This window comes from Oryctolagus cuniculus, chromosome X (assembly GCF_964237555.1).
Source record: "Oryctolagus cuniculus chromosome X, mOryCun1.1, whole genome shotgun sequence".
Lineage (NCBI taxonomy): Eukaryota > Metazoa > Chordata > Mammalia > Lagomorpha > Leporidae > Oryctolagus > Oryctolagus cuniculus.
In genome coordinates, this window is record NC_091453.1 from 30,980 (window position 1) to 44,827 (window position 13,848).

The window sequence follows — 13,848 nt, forward strand, 5'->3', positions numbered from 1 at the left end:
AAAAAGGCGAAACTTTAAATAAAAATAGAGATTTATTGCTCAGTGGTGAGGTCGCATCCATCATGGCCGCCTCGATGACATCATGGCCGCCTCGATGACATCACTCCAGGTCCCGGCTGAGGTCGGGGATGCCGACGAGCTCGCAGCTCTGGGCCCACAGCCGGCGCTGCAGGTCCGGGTCGTAGGCGGCCTCCAGGGCCCGGGCCGCGGCCTCGTTGTGCAGGTAGAGCCCGCCCACGGCCTCCAGCTCGGGCGCCACCGCCCCGTGCACGGTGGTCCAGGCCGCCTCGTCCGGCGTCTGCGCGGGGGATGGGCGGGCGGTGAGGCCGGCCGGGTTCTAGAACGTTCTCTACACCCCGCCACAGACGCCATAGAATGTTCCAGAATGTCCCGCCATGACCCAGCATGCCCCGGGGCGCCTCACCTTGAACAGCAGGCGGCCCAGCAGGGCCTGCAGCAGCCGCACGTCCCCCGCGTGCCGGAACAGCCCGGTGGCGGCCACGCCCGGGTCCACGACGCTCGCGCTGGCCGGGACGCCCCGGGCCCCCAGCAGCCGGTGCAGCCGGAAGGCGAACAGCACCAGCGCCAGCTTGCTCACCGCGTAGCCGGCCAGCGCCGGGGGCCCGGGCCTGCGGGGGGGCGACCCGGGGGTGACTGACAGCTCGGGACCCGCCCCTGGGGGTGATTGACAGCCGGGACCCGCCCCTCGGGGCGACTGACAGCCGGGACCCGCCCCTCAACTCCCCGGGATGATTGACAGATCCAGTTAGTCCCACCCTCCGGGGCGATGGACACCTCCCGGTATTCCCGCCCCCCGGCTGATTGACAGCTGGAAGTCCCGCCCGGGTGATGGACAGCTCACCTGAAGTGCAGCTCCGCTCCCCGTGGGACCGCCCTGTGCACCGCCGAGCCCAGCACCAGCACCCGCGCCTGGCGCCCGGCCCCGCCCCCGGCCCCCAGCGGCCCCAGCAGCAGGTGCACGAGCAGGAAGTGGCCCAGGAAGTTGGTGGCCAGGTGCTCCTCGAACCCGGGGCCGGCAGGGCGACGGCAAGGGGGTGGAGGCAGCATCACGCCCGCTGTAGGGGACAGGCCACGCCCAGCGTCAGAGGCCACGCCCACCAGGGAGACTGGAAGTGACCCCCATTCATTGCTTATGTAGCAGGAAGTGACTATGCCCCTACAGGAAGTGAGCCTTCCCCAACCGGAAGTGACTATGCCCCTACAGGAAGTGAACTTTCCCCCACCGGAAGTGGCTCTGCCCCTACAGGAAGTGAGCCTTCCCCCACCGGAAGTGACCCTGCCCCTACAGGAAGTGATCCTGCACCCACTGGAAACGACACCCAGGAACCAGAAGCTGCCTCCAGAGACCCCTCCCAGTGTGCGAAGCCCCGCCCACAGGGCACCTAAGCCCCTCCAAGGCCCCCACAGCCCCGCCCCCAGCTCACCGTTGCAGATCAGCAGGTGCAGGGGAAGCCCCCGGCGCACAAACGCCCAGGCGAACTCGCGCACGGAGCTCAGGGAGCCCAGGTCCAGGTGCAGGAACTCGACTGCGGGGGCGGGGCTTGGGTCCGAGATGGCCAGCGGCCAAGATGGCCACCACCCGCCATATTGGCTCATAGTTACCAAGATGGCTGCCGACAGCATGGCCAACACCCCAGCAAGATGGCCGCCCAACACCCAGGGGGCTCAGCCCTGCCCAGTATGGCCACCTGTCACACGAGGGCCTGCTCCCGCCTCCGGGCTTGTCCCACGTCACTCAGACCCAGGACACGCCCTTCACTGCTGTCATCAGGTCCAGGCCACGCCCCCAACACTCAGGCCCAAGCCCCGCCCCTCACCACTGTCACTCAGCGTCTCCTTCCGGATCTGTCGCGCGGCCTCGGGGCCCTTGGTGTCGTCATTGGCGGCTGAAGGACAGAAGACATGAGGCAGGCTGGTGGGAGGGACTTCCAGGGAGCTGTTATAAACCGGAAATGAGGGGGAGGGACTTCTGGTCTGACAGGCAGCTTCTGCCCGAACACCGCAGCTAGGCCGGGAATGTGGGCGTGGCCTCTCTAAGTCAGAGCAAGACCGGAAATCTGGGGGCGGGACTTCCAAGGTGACTGACAGCCTGCAACCCTCCCTGCGGCAGGGCTGGAGTGGGTTCAAGAAACCGGAAATTGGTGACCGGGACTTCCAGTGTGATTGACAGCCTCCTCCAAACACCTGGGCAGGGAAGGGAATGGGTTGGGAGTGTTTTCCTCACACCGGAAGTGCATGGTTGGGACTTCATGGGACCGGAAGTTCGTGGGCGTGACACGCAGGTTGATTGACAGTTTCGGCCAATCACTCAGCCATGGCTGGGAATGGATGCCTACACCGGAAGTGCTCGAGCGTCACTTTTCCAGACCGGAAGTGCAGGAGCGGGACCTGAGCCCTGACGGACAGCTCACTCACCGATGATCACGTGCATCCCCAGCCGGGCCAGGCGCTTGGCGGTGGCGAAGCCGATGCCCTCGGAGCCCCCGGTTATCAGGGCCACGCGGCCGGGCTGCGGAGGGAATTCTGGGAGAAAGGAGCGGGGGGAGGGGGGCAGGGAAAATCACAGAAGGCCACGCCTCCCAGCCCCGGTGGTCGTAGTGGAACACACGCCAATTGACTCTAATGGGGCCGCCATTTGTGCTTAGGCCCCGACCGGAAGTGCTTTAGCCCCGACCGGAAGTGAGGTCGCCCCGACCACGGCAAAAGAGGAAGTGGCGCTACCGCCGCTCTCAAAGCCTCTTTTCTGCCCCGACGCCAGATTCCAATGCCGCTCGGACCCAGCTCTGAGGTCGCAGGGGTTGAAAGGAGTGAAAAAGCCATAATGGGTCTGAAAAGCCGGCTTTGCCCCGACCGGAAGTGCAGTTGCCCCGACCCCGCTGAAACCGGAAGTGCCGCTCCCGCCGCTTGCAGGGGCCTCCGGGTCCGCGCCACCGGCAGAACGCAACGCCTAAGGCCCTAGGGAGCTTTCGAACCCAAGCTCGGGGGTCGCAGGGGACGTAGGGAGTGAAAAACGCGCGAATTCCTGTCGGACATGGCCGACAGACCGGAAGTGAATTCGCCCCTACAGGAAGTGCGATCACCCCTAACGCGCCGAAACCGGTAGTATCGCTACACTATCGCTTTTAAGGCCTCCGAGTCCGCGACACCGGCAGATTCCAACGCCTACGCGCCCAGAAATTCGCGCAAGGCCCGTGGGAGGGGCGTCTCAGGGAGCGAAACGCTCGATTCCAGCGAAGTCGCCCGGACCGGAAGTGATGTTGCCCCGACCGGAAGTTATGTCGTCGACATCGCGCCAAAACCGGAAGTGATGTAGCCCCGACCGCGACGAACCCGGAAGCGCCGCCGCCGCCGCTGCCCGAGAGCCCCGAGCCCGGACCCTCGAACCCGCGGCCGCTCACCCGGCTCCACGAAGCCCCCGCGGCAGCGCCGGACCAGCTGCGCCAGGATCTCGCGGGCCCCGGCCGCGTAGACGCCCAGGACCACGCGGACCGCGTCCAGCCACCGCATGGCTGCCGCGGGCCCGCCTCTTCCTCTTCCGGTGCTGCTAAGCCCCGCCCTAAAGAGTCGCAGGCACGCGAACGAGCTCCTAGAGATACTGATGGAGCCCCTGCGGCTCTGTGCACCTGCTGGAGACCCGGATAGAGCCACTGGAGACCCGGATGGAGCCGTGGGCACCTGTCAGAGACCCGGATGGAGCCGTCGGCACCTGTCAGAGGCCCGGATGTAGCATTGGGCACTCGTCAGAGACCCGGATGGAGCCTTGGGCACCTGTCAGAGGCCCGGATGTAGGATTGGGCACCTGTCAGAGGCCCGGATGGAGACTTGGGCTCCCGTCAGAGACCAGGATGTAGCATTGGGCACCTATCAGAGACCCGGATGGAGACTTGGGCACCTGTCGGAGGCCCGGATGTAGCATTGGGCACCCGTCAGAGACCCGGATGGAGCCGAGGGCGCCTGTCAGAGACCCGGATGAAACCCTGCGGACCGGAAGTGGCCCGTTTGTAGCTGCTAAGGACCCGGATGGAGCCCAGGGAACCCGGATGGAGCCCTTCAAGGACCCGGATGCAGCCAGCACACATCTGGCTTCAAAAATACTTTATTTGTTGTGCGGTCGCGGCGGAAGCGGAGTGGGGGCGGGGCGACATCCGGGGACCCCCCCGCCCGAGGCAAGATGGCGGCGTTGGCGTGGGCGGGCCTGGCGGTGGCCCCCATGACGTCACGGTGTTGGCAGCGATGAGTGACACGGGGGCGGGGCCGGCGCAGCCCCGCCCCCTCCTCCGTGGGCGGCCATGACGGTCGTCAGGGTTCTCCCAGCATGCCCCTGGGCGGGCCGGTGGCGGCTCCCAGCATCCTCTCGGGCTGGCAGAGGTTGAGGCTGAGCCGCGTGGGCGGGGCCTGCGGGGGGCGGAGACAGAGACGGGGTCGGGCAGCGTTGCGGGGCATGATGGGAGCCTCCTGGAACATGGGTGAGCCCCAGGGCATGCTGGGAGCCCTGTCACCTGCTGGACTTGGGGTGGAGTCCTGGGGCCCCGGAGCATGCTGGGAGCCTCCTGGACCTCGACCCGCCCCAGGGCATGCTGGGAGTCCTCTGGTCTGCAGTGCCCCTGCCTTGCAGTGGAGCATGCTGGGAGCCCGGGATCGAGCCCAATGCATGCTGGGAGTCCCCACCCAACCCCGATGCATGCTGGGATCCCCATCCCACTCTGTTGCATTCTGGGAGCTCCTACGAAAACCGATGCATGCTGGGAGACAAGTGCACCTGCCGGCACTAGGGCATGCTGGGAACCGCCACTTGAACCCTGATGCATGCTGGAAGCCCCATCCCACCCTGATGCATTCTGGGAGCCCCTACCAAAACCGATGCATGCTGGGAGATAAGTGCACCTGCTGGCACTAGGGCATGCTGGGAGCCCCCACCCCACCCCGATGCATGCTGGGAGCCGCCACCCCGCCCCGATGCATGCTGGGAGCCCCCACCCCTCTCCCCGGCCCTAGTGCATGCCGGGAGCCCCTCCCCGCCCCGGAGCATGCTGGGAGCCCCCACCCCACCCCGATGCATGCTGGGAGCCCCCACCCCTCTCCCCAGCCCTAGTGCACGCCGGGAGCCCCTCCCCGCCCCGGGGCACGCCGGGAGCCCGGTGCCCCCCCCCCCGCCCGGGGCACGCCGGGAGCGACCTCACAGCCCGTGCTCGCAGTCGGCGTCGCGGCAGATGTACCACAGGATGACGTAGAGGATGAGGAGGATGGCGAAGATGAAGAGCGCGACGAGCAGCGCCTTCGTCACGGGCGACACCAGCGCCTGCATCCGGGTCCCCTGGGCCACATCCGGGGCTCAAGCGACACCGGCGCCGGCATCCGGGGCTCCTCCGGGGCGCCCGGGCTCGTCCGGGTCCCGGCAGGCGCCCCGAGCTCCATCCGGGTCCCGCAGAGGCGCATCCGGGTCACCGGCGCCGCCATCCGGGTCCCTCAGAGGCATATCCGGGTCACCCGCGCCGCCATTCCGGGCTCCCGCGGCTCCATCCGGGGCTCCCGCGGCTACATCCGGGACTTCAGGAGCTGCCTTCGGGTCTCCGCCGCTACATCCGGGACTTCAGGAGCTGCCTTCGGGTCGCCGCCGCTACATCCGGGTCTCTCAGGAGCCGCCTCAGGGACTCCGCGGCTACATCCGGGCCTCCCAGGACCTCATTTCTGGGCTCCGCGGCTACATCCGGGTCTCTCGGGTGCGTTCCGCAGGTGCACGGATCCCCCCGCGAGCGCCATCCGGTACCCCACCAGCTACATCCGGGTCTCCAGCCAGGTCCTGGTCAGGGGCACGGGGCTCCATCCGGGTCTCCAAGCCGCCATCCGGGTCCCCGCGGGCGCTCGGAGGACGCCCCGGCCCCAGGCTTCCCCCGCCGCCGCTCGGTTCCAGGCCGCGGCCCGCTGCGCGCAAGCGCAGTCCGCGCTTTCCAAATGCGCATGCGCGGCTTCCTCCCAGCGCGAACCCGGCCGCCCGGTCGTGACAAGCACCCGGTTGGGCGCGCCGACGCGGCCGCACATGCGCATTGGGAACACCTTGGGCGGTCGCGGCTCGGCGGGCATGCGCAGTGTGGGCCGGGCGCGCACACGCATGCGCGTTGTTCCCCTCATGGCTATGGCTGCCCGCAGCGCATGCGCAGTAGGAAACTTGAAAGGCAGCGCCTGCGCCCTGTGGACTATAGCCGCCATTGCTAGGCACAGAGCGCAGGCGCAGTGGGAGCGCTCGGGACGCGCATGCGCAGTTTCAATGCGGCCATTTCGACGCAGGCGCAGTTTGCAAATGTCCGCCATGATGCGGACGGAGGCGCCGTCCCTTAGGGACAGTACCGGGAGCGCATGCGCACTGCGTTCCGGTGATTTTTTTTTTTTTGCGCGTGCGCACTGTGAACGCTGCCATTTTCCCTCCGGCGGTGCATGACTCAGGGGGCTCGCGCATGCGCAGTGTCGCCCAGACCCCACCCCGCCATGGCCTCGCGCGCCGCGCTCCCGGGGCTGCTCCTGCTGCTGTTGCTGATCGCGGGGCTGCGCGCCCAGGGTGAGCGGGGGCGGGGCCGGCGCGAGGGACGCTGGGAGCGGGCGGGTCGACCCCCGGGCCCCAGCGCCAGGGTGGTGGGGGGCGCCTGGGTCCCGACACCGCCCCAGACCCGACTCCCGGCGCGCACCGCGGCGCCCACGCGGCTCCGGGGTCTGCATCCGGGTCCCCGGCAGGTGCAGGCGCCTACATCCGGGTCTCTGGTAGGCTCCATCCGGGTCCCTGGCAGGTACAGGAGCCTACATCCGGGCCTCCAGGCCTCATCCCGGTCTAGGGGGAATTCTATCCGGGTCTCTGGCAGGTACAGGGGACTACATCCGGGTCTGGTGGCTCCATCCGGGTCCCTAGCAGGTGCAGGGCCCTACATCCAGGTCTCTGGTGGCTCCATCCGGGTCCCCGGCAGATGCAGGGCCTACATCCGGGTCTCTGGTGGCTCCATCGTGGTCTTTGGCAGGTACAGGAGCCTACATCCGGGTTCCTTGCAGGTGCAGGGCCCTACATCCGGACCTCCAGGCCTCATCCCGGTCTAGGGGGATTCTATCCGGGTCTCTGGCAGGTGCAGGGCCCTACATCCGGGTCTCTGGTGGCTCCATCCGGGTCCCTGGCAGGTGCACGACCCTACATCCGGTTCTCTGGTGGCTCCATCCGGGTCCCTGGCAGGTGCAGGGCCTACATCCAGGTCTCTGGTGGCTCCATCCGGGTCCCCAGCAGGTGCAGGACCCTACATCCGGGTCTCTGGTGGCTCCATCCGGGTCCCCGGCAGGTGCAGGACCCAACATCCGGGTCTCTGTTAGGCTCCATCCGGGGCCCCAGAGACTCCATCGGGGCTCCATCCGGGTCCACAGCAGGTGCAGGAGCCTACATCCGGGTCTCTTTTGGCCTCATCTGGGTCCCAGGCAGATGCAGGGCCTACATCCGGGTCTCTGGTGGCTCCATCCGGGTCCCCGGCAGGAGCAGGGGCCTACATCCGGGTCTCTGGTGGCTCCATCCAGGTCCCCGGCAGGTGCAGGGGCCTACATCCGGGTCTCTGGTGGCTCCATCCGGGTCCCCGGCAGGAGCAGGGGCCTACATCCGGGCCTCTAGGCCTCATCCGAGTCTCTGGTTGGCTCCTTTCGGGTCCCTGGCAGGAGCAAGGGCCTACATCCGGGTCTCTGGTGGCTCCATCCGGGTCCCCGGCAGGAGCAGGGGCCTACATCCGGGTCTCTGGTGGCTCCATCCAGGTCCCCGGCAGGTGCAGGGGCCTACATCCGGGTCTCTGGTGGCTCCATCCGAGTCCCCGGCAGGTGCAGGGGCCTACATCCGGGTCTCTGGTGGCTCCATCCGGGTCCCTGGCAGGAGCAGGGGCCTACATCCGGGTCTCTGGTGGCTCCATCCAGGTCCCCGGCAGGTGCAGGGCCTACATCCGGGTCTCTGGTGGCTCCATCCTGGTACCAGGCAGGTGCAGGGCCTACATCCGGGGTCTGGTGGCTCCGTCCGAGTCCCCGGCAGGTGCAGGGCCTACATCCGGGTCTCTGGTGGCTCCATCCGGGTCCCAGGCAGGTGCACGACCCTACATCCGGGCCTCTAGGCCTCATCCGGGTCCTGTGGGATTACATCCGGGTCTCTGGTGGCTCCATCCGGGTCTTTGGCAGGTACAGGAGCCTACATCCGGGTTCCTTGCAGGTGCAGGGCCCTACATCCGGACCTCCAGGCCTCATCCCGGTCTAGGGGGATTCTATCCGGGTCTCTGGCAGGTGCAGGGCCCTACATCCGGGTCTCTGGTGGCTCCATCCGGGTCCCTGGCAGGTGCAGGGGCCTACATCCAGGTCTCTGGTGGCTCCATCCGGGTCCCCGGCAGGTGCAGGACCCAACATCCGGGTCTCTGTTAGGCTCCATCCGGGGCCCCAGAGACTCCATCGGGGCTCCATCCGGGTCCACAGCAGGTGCAGGAGCCTACATCCGGGTCTCTTTTGGCCTCATCTGGGTCCCAGGCAGATGCAGGGCCTACATCCGGGTCTCTGGTGGCTCCATCCGGGTCCCCGGCAGGTGCAGGGGCCTACATCCGGGTCTCTTTTGGCCTCATCTGGGTCCCAGGCAGATGCAGGGCCTACATCCGGGTCTCTGGTGGCTCCTTTCGGGTCCCCGGCAGGTGCAGGGGCCTACATCCGGGCCTCTAGGCCTCATCCGGGTCTCTGGTGGCTCCATCCGAGTCCCCGGCAGGTGCAGGGGCCTACATCCTGGCCTCTAGGCCTCATCCGGGTCTCTGGTGGCTCCATCCGAGTCCCCGGCAGGTGCAGGAGCCTACATCCGGGTCTCTTTTGGCCTCATCTGGGTCCCAGGCAGATGCAGGGCATACATCCGGGTCTCTGGTGGCTCCATCCAGGTCCCCGGCAGGTGCAGGGCCTACATCCGGGTCTCTGGTTGGCTCCATCTGGGTCCCAGGCAGGTGCAGGGCCTACATCCGGGTCTCTGGTGGCTCCATCCAGGTCCCCGGCAGGTGCAGGGCCTACATCCGGGGTCTGGTGGCTCCGTCCGAGTCCCCGGCAGGTGCAGGGGCCTACATCCGGGGTCTGGTGGCTCCGTCCGAGTCCCCGGCAGGTGCAGGAGCCTACATCCGGGCCTCTAGGCCTCATCCGGGTCCTGTGGGATTACATCCGGGTCTCTGATGGCTCCATCCGGGTCTTTGGCAGGTACAGGAGCCTACATCCGGGTTCCTTGCAGGTGCAGGGCCCTACATCCGGACCTCCAGGCCTCATCCCGGTCTAGGGGGATTCTATCCGGGTCTCTGGCAGGTGCAGGGCCCTACATCCAGGTCTCTGGTGGCTCCATCTGGGTCCCCGGCAGGTGCAGGGCCTACATCCGGGTCTCTGGTGGCTCCATCCAGGTCCCTGGCAGGTCCAGGAGCCTACATCCGGGCCTCTGTTAGAATCCATCCGGGGCCCCAGAGACTCCATCGGGGCTCCATCCGGGTCCACAGCAGGTGCAGGAGCCTACATCCGGGTCTCTGGTGGCTCCATCCGGGTCCCTGGCAGGTCCAGGAGCCTACATCCGGGTCTCTGGTGGCTCCATCCGGGCCCCCAGCAGGTGCAGGAGCCTACATCCTGGCCTCTAGGCCTCATCCGGGTCTCTGGTTGGCTCCTTTCGGGTCCCTGGCAGGTGCAGGGCCTACATCCGGGTCTCTGGATGGCTCCATCCTGGTCCCAGACAGGTGCTGGAGCCTACATCCGGGCCTCTAGGCCTCATCCGGGTCCTGTGGGATTACATCCGGGTCTCTGGTGGCTCCATCCGGGTCCCCGGCAGGTGCAGGGCCTACATCCGGGTCTCTGGTGGCTCCATCCGGGCCCCCAGCAGGTGCAGGAGCCTACATCCTGGCCTCTAGGCCTCATCCGGGTCTCTGGTTGGCTCCTTTCGGGTCCCTGGCAGGTGCAGGGCCTACATCCGGGTCTCTGGATGGCTCCATCCTGGTCCCAGACAGGTGCTGGAGCCTACATCCGGGCCTCTAGGCCTCATCCGGGTCCTGTGGGATTACATCCGGGTCTCTGGTGGCTCCATCCTGGTCCCCGGCAGGTGCAGGGCCTACATCCGGGTCTCTGGTGGCTCCATCCGGGTCCCCGGCAGGTGCAGGGCCTACATCCGGGTCTCTGGTAGGCTCCATCCGGGCCCCCAGGGACTCCATCGGGGCTCCATCTGGGTCCCTGGCAGGTGCAGGGGCCTACATCCGGGTCTCTGGTGGCTCCATCCGGGTCCCTGGCAGGTGCAGGGGCCTACATCTGGGCCTCCAGGCCTCATCGGGTCTCGGGGGATTCCATCCTGGTCTCCATCCGGGTCTCTAGGGCTCCATCCGGGTTCCCGGCAGGTGCACCTCTGACTCCCCCCTCCGCCCTCTGTCTCCCCCCAGATGACTTTGACCTCTCCGACGCCCTCCCCGGTGAGTCCGCGGCCCCGCCCACCGCCTGTCCGTCAGCCCCCGGCCCGGCCGAGGCATGCTGGGACACGCTGACACCCGAGTGGAATAGTAGACACCCCCGAACAAGGTAAGCGCCGGCTCCGGCCGGCCGACGCTGGTCCGTCCGTGAACGCGTCTCGTTTCTAATGTAGATGGACGCGACACGCAGCCCACCGCGTCGCCCCGCAAGCCCAGCCCCGGTGAGCGATGCATGCTGGGATTGCGCGCGAGGGCGCTGGGAGCTGAGGGCTGCTTTGCGGGTCACTTCCGGCCTTAGCCACGCCCCCAGCGGTCCTGGAATGATGGACAGGCGGACTGCGCACAAGTACACCCTGGTTGGGGGGCAGGGGGTAGGGCTCCTGGGATGAGATGGGGCACTTCCGGTCTAAGCCCCGCCCACCAAGCCCACTTCCGGTCCTGGGATGATGGACAGGCAGCCTGTGCGCAAGTTCACGTGTAGGTGAGAGAGTCTCAGGGGCACTTCCGGCCTCAGCCCCGCCCACCAAACCCACTTCCGGTCCTGGGTTTGACGGACAGGTTGCCTGGGCGCATGTGCACGGGTGTGCAGGGCTCCGGGGATGGTTCCGGGGCACTTCCGGTCTAAGCCCCGCCCCCACCCTCCACTTCCGGTCCCGGATTTGACGGACAGGCAACGCCGGGCCCCCTAAGCCGAAGCCGAAGCCGGACTCGCCGGGGACTTCCGGTAAGGCGCCAGGCAGGTGCAGTGGACCCCAGATCTAGCGGTCAGGCCTGGCCAGTCGAGCGCCCATTTTTTTTTGACCTTTTTTTTGGGGGGGGGGGTTTCCCAGGGGGATTTTCCGATGCGGACCTGAGTGACGTCGGCGAGCGCAGGCCCGCGGCGCCAGGTGCGTGACCTCCGACCTCAGCGGGGGAGGGGGGTGGGGGCCTGTCCATCCCGGGGAGGCCACGCCCACCGCGCCTGTCACTCTCGTTCCCTCGCAGGAGCAGCCGGCGGCGGCGGCGGCAATGACGAGGCCGCGGCAGGTGCGTGCGGGGCTTCCTGGGACTTTGCTGTCCCGATCCGGGTCCCAGGGCCACATCCGGGTCTCTAGGGCCTCATCCGGGTCTCCCAGGGTCACTTCCGGGTCTCTAGGGCTCCCTCTTTGGCCACATCCGGGTCTCTAGGGCCTCATCCGGGTCTCCCAGGGCCACATCCAGGTCTCTAGGGCCACATCCGGGTCTCTGTCCAGGTCTCCCAGGGGCACATCCAGGTCTCTAGGGCTCCCTCCAGGGCCTCATCCGGGTCTCCCAGGGCAACTTCCGGTTCTCCAGGGCTCCATCCGGGTCTCCCAGGGCCACATCCAGGTCTCTAGGGCCGCATCCGGGTCTCTAGGGCCACATCCAGGTCTCTGTCCGGGTCTCCCAGGGGCACATCCGGGTCTCTAGGGCCACATCCGGGTTTCCCAGGGCCACAACCAGGTCCCCAGAGTCACTTCCGGGTCTATAGGGCCACATCCGGGTCTCTAGGGCTCCCTCCAGGGCCTCATCCGGGTCTCCCAGGGCCACTTCCGGTTCTCCAGGGCTCCATCCGGGTCTCCCAGGGCCACATCCAGGTCTCTAGGGCCACATCCGGATCTCTGTCCGGGTCTCCCAGGGGCACATCCGGGTCTCTAGGGCTCCCTCCAGGGCCTCATCCGGGTCTCTAGGGCTCCCCCTTGGGCCACATCCGGGTCTCCCAGGGCCTCATCCGGGTCTCCCAGGGTCACTTCCGGGTCTCCCAGGGCCACATCCGGGTCCCAGGGCCACATCCGGGTCTCTAGGGCTCCATCTGGGTCTCCCAGGGCCACATCCAGGTCTCTAGGGCCACATCCGGGTCTCTAGGGCCACATCCGGGTCTCCCAGGGCCTCATCCGGGTCTCCCAGGGTCACTTCCGGGTCTCCCAGGGGCACATCCGGGTCTCTAGGGCTCCCTCCAGGGCCTCATCCGGGTCTCTAGGGCTCCCCCTTGGGCCACATCCGGGTCTCCCAGGGCCTCATCCGGGTCTCCCAGGGTCACTTCCGGGTCTCCCAGGGCCACATCCAGGTCTCTAGGGCTCCCTCTTGGGCCACATCCGGGTCTCTAGGGCCACATCCGGGTCTCTAGGGCTCCCTCCAGGGCCACATCCGGGTCTCCCGCCCCTCCCCCACAGCACAGCCCCCAGGCCTGGTCCCGGGCATCGTGGGTGCGGTGGCCGTGGCCGCCGTGGGCGCCATCTCCAGCTTCATCGCCTACCAGCGACGGCGGCTGTGCTTCCGGGAAGGAGGTGAGTGGGGGCGGGGCACTTCCGGGTCCCCCAGAGCCACATCCGGGTCCCCCAGACCCACATCCGGGTCCCAATCCGGGTCCCCCAGAGCCACTTCCGGGTCCCCCAGGGCCACATCCGGGTCTCCAGGGACACATCCGGGTCCCCCAGGGCCACATCCAGGTCCCTCCAGGGCCACTTCCGGTCCCCATCCGGGTCCCCTAGCAGGCGCGCGGGGCTCTGACCGCCCCTCCCCTCGAATTCTAGAGACTTCCACGGCCTAGCGAGACCACCAACGCCACTTCCGGTGTGCCGGCCCCGCCCCCTGACGCTCAGCCACGCCCCCGCCCGTGCGCCGGCCGCGCCCCCGCCCTACGCCCGCCGCCTGCAGGAAGCCAAAGACCCTTCCAAAAGCTCCGCCGGCCCCGCCCACAAGATGGCGGCCGGGGACTTTTTTTTTTTATAATCGATTTTTTTATATGTATTCGGTGCTGAAATAAACTCGCTTTGCTGAGAGGCGGGGCTTCTGTGGCGTCAGTGTGTGCAAATGGCGGCCACATCCGGGTCCCCCAGGGCCACATCCGGGTCTCCCAGGGCTCCATCCGGGTCTCCAGGACCACATCTAGGACCCCCAGGGCCACATCCGGGTCCCCCAGAGCCGCATCCGGGTCCCCCAGGGCCACATCCGGGTCCTTCCAGGGCCACACCCGGGTGCCCCAGGGCCACATCCGGGTCCCTCCAGGGTTACATCAGGGTCCCCCAGGGCCAAAATCCGGGTCTCCAGGGCCACACCCGGGTCCCCCAGGGCCACATCTAGGACCTCCAGGGCCACATCCGGGTCCCCCAGGGCCTAAATCCGGGTCCCCGAGGGCCACATCCGGGTCCCTCCAGGGTCACATCCGGGTCCCCCAGGGCCTAAATCCGGGTCCCCAGGGCCACATCCGGGTCTCCAGGGCCACATCCGGGTCCCCCAGGGCCTAAATCCGGGTCCCCCAGGGCCACATCTAGGACCTCCAGGGCCACATCCAGGTCTCCAGTGCCACAATCCGGATCCCCCAGGGCCACATCCAGGTCTCCAGGACCACATCTAGGTCCCCCAGGGCCTAAAT

At 67.6% G+C, this 13,848-nt stretch overlaps 3 protein-coding genes across 3 annotated transcripts; 2 read left to right on the top strand and 1 right to left on the bottom strand.

The window, feature by feature from the left end:
- Positions 1-13: 13 nt before the first annotated feature.
- Positions 14-3,745, bottom strand: DHRSX (dehydrogenase/reductase X-linked). The gene is made up of 7 exons (XM_070067239.1): positions 3,420-3,745; positions 2,437-2,544; positions 1,839-1,907; positions 1,446-1,547; positions 863-1,076; positions 425-629; positions 14-298 (listed from the first exon to the last, which is right to left on the bottom strand). Exons 1-7 carry the CDS (start codon positions 3,526-3,528, stop codon positions 101-103), a joined length of 1,005 nt encoding a protein of 334 aa, XP_069923340.1. The 5' UTR covers positions 3,529-3,745; the 3' UTR covers positions 14-100.
- A 591-nt stretch (positions 3,746-4,336) lies between these two features.
- On the top strand, positions 4,337-13,255 carry CD99 (CD99 molecule (Xg blood group)). Its single transcript, XM_070067155.1, has 9 exons — positions 4,337-4,405; positions 5,114-5,741; positions 10,449-10,478; positions 10,649-10,696; positions 11,146-11,199; positions 11,306-11,362; positions 11,460-11,501; positions 12,647-12,760; positions 13,007-13,255. Exons 1-9 carry the CDS (start codon positions 4,337-4,339, stop codon positions 13,021-13,023), a joined length of 1,059 nt encoding a protein of 352 aa, XP_069923256.1. The 3' UTR covers positions 13,024-13,255.
- Positions 6,505-10,132, top strand: LOC138847595 (tetra-peptide repeat homeobox protein 1-like). Its single transcript, XM_070066775.1, has 3 exons — positions 6,505-6,574; positions 7,026-7,282; positions 7,335-10,132. Exons 1-3 carry the CDS (start codon positions 6,505-6,507, stop codon positions 8,136-8,138), a joined length of 1,131 nt encoding a protein of 376 aa, XP_069922876.1. The 3' UTR covers positions 8,139-10,132.
- Positions 13,256-13,848: the final 593 nt, after the last annotated feature.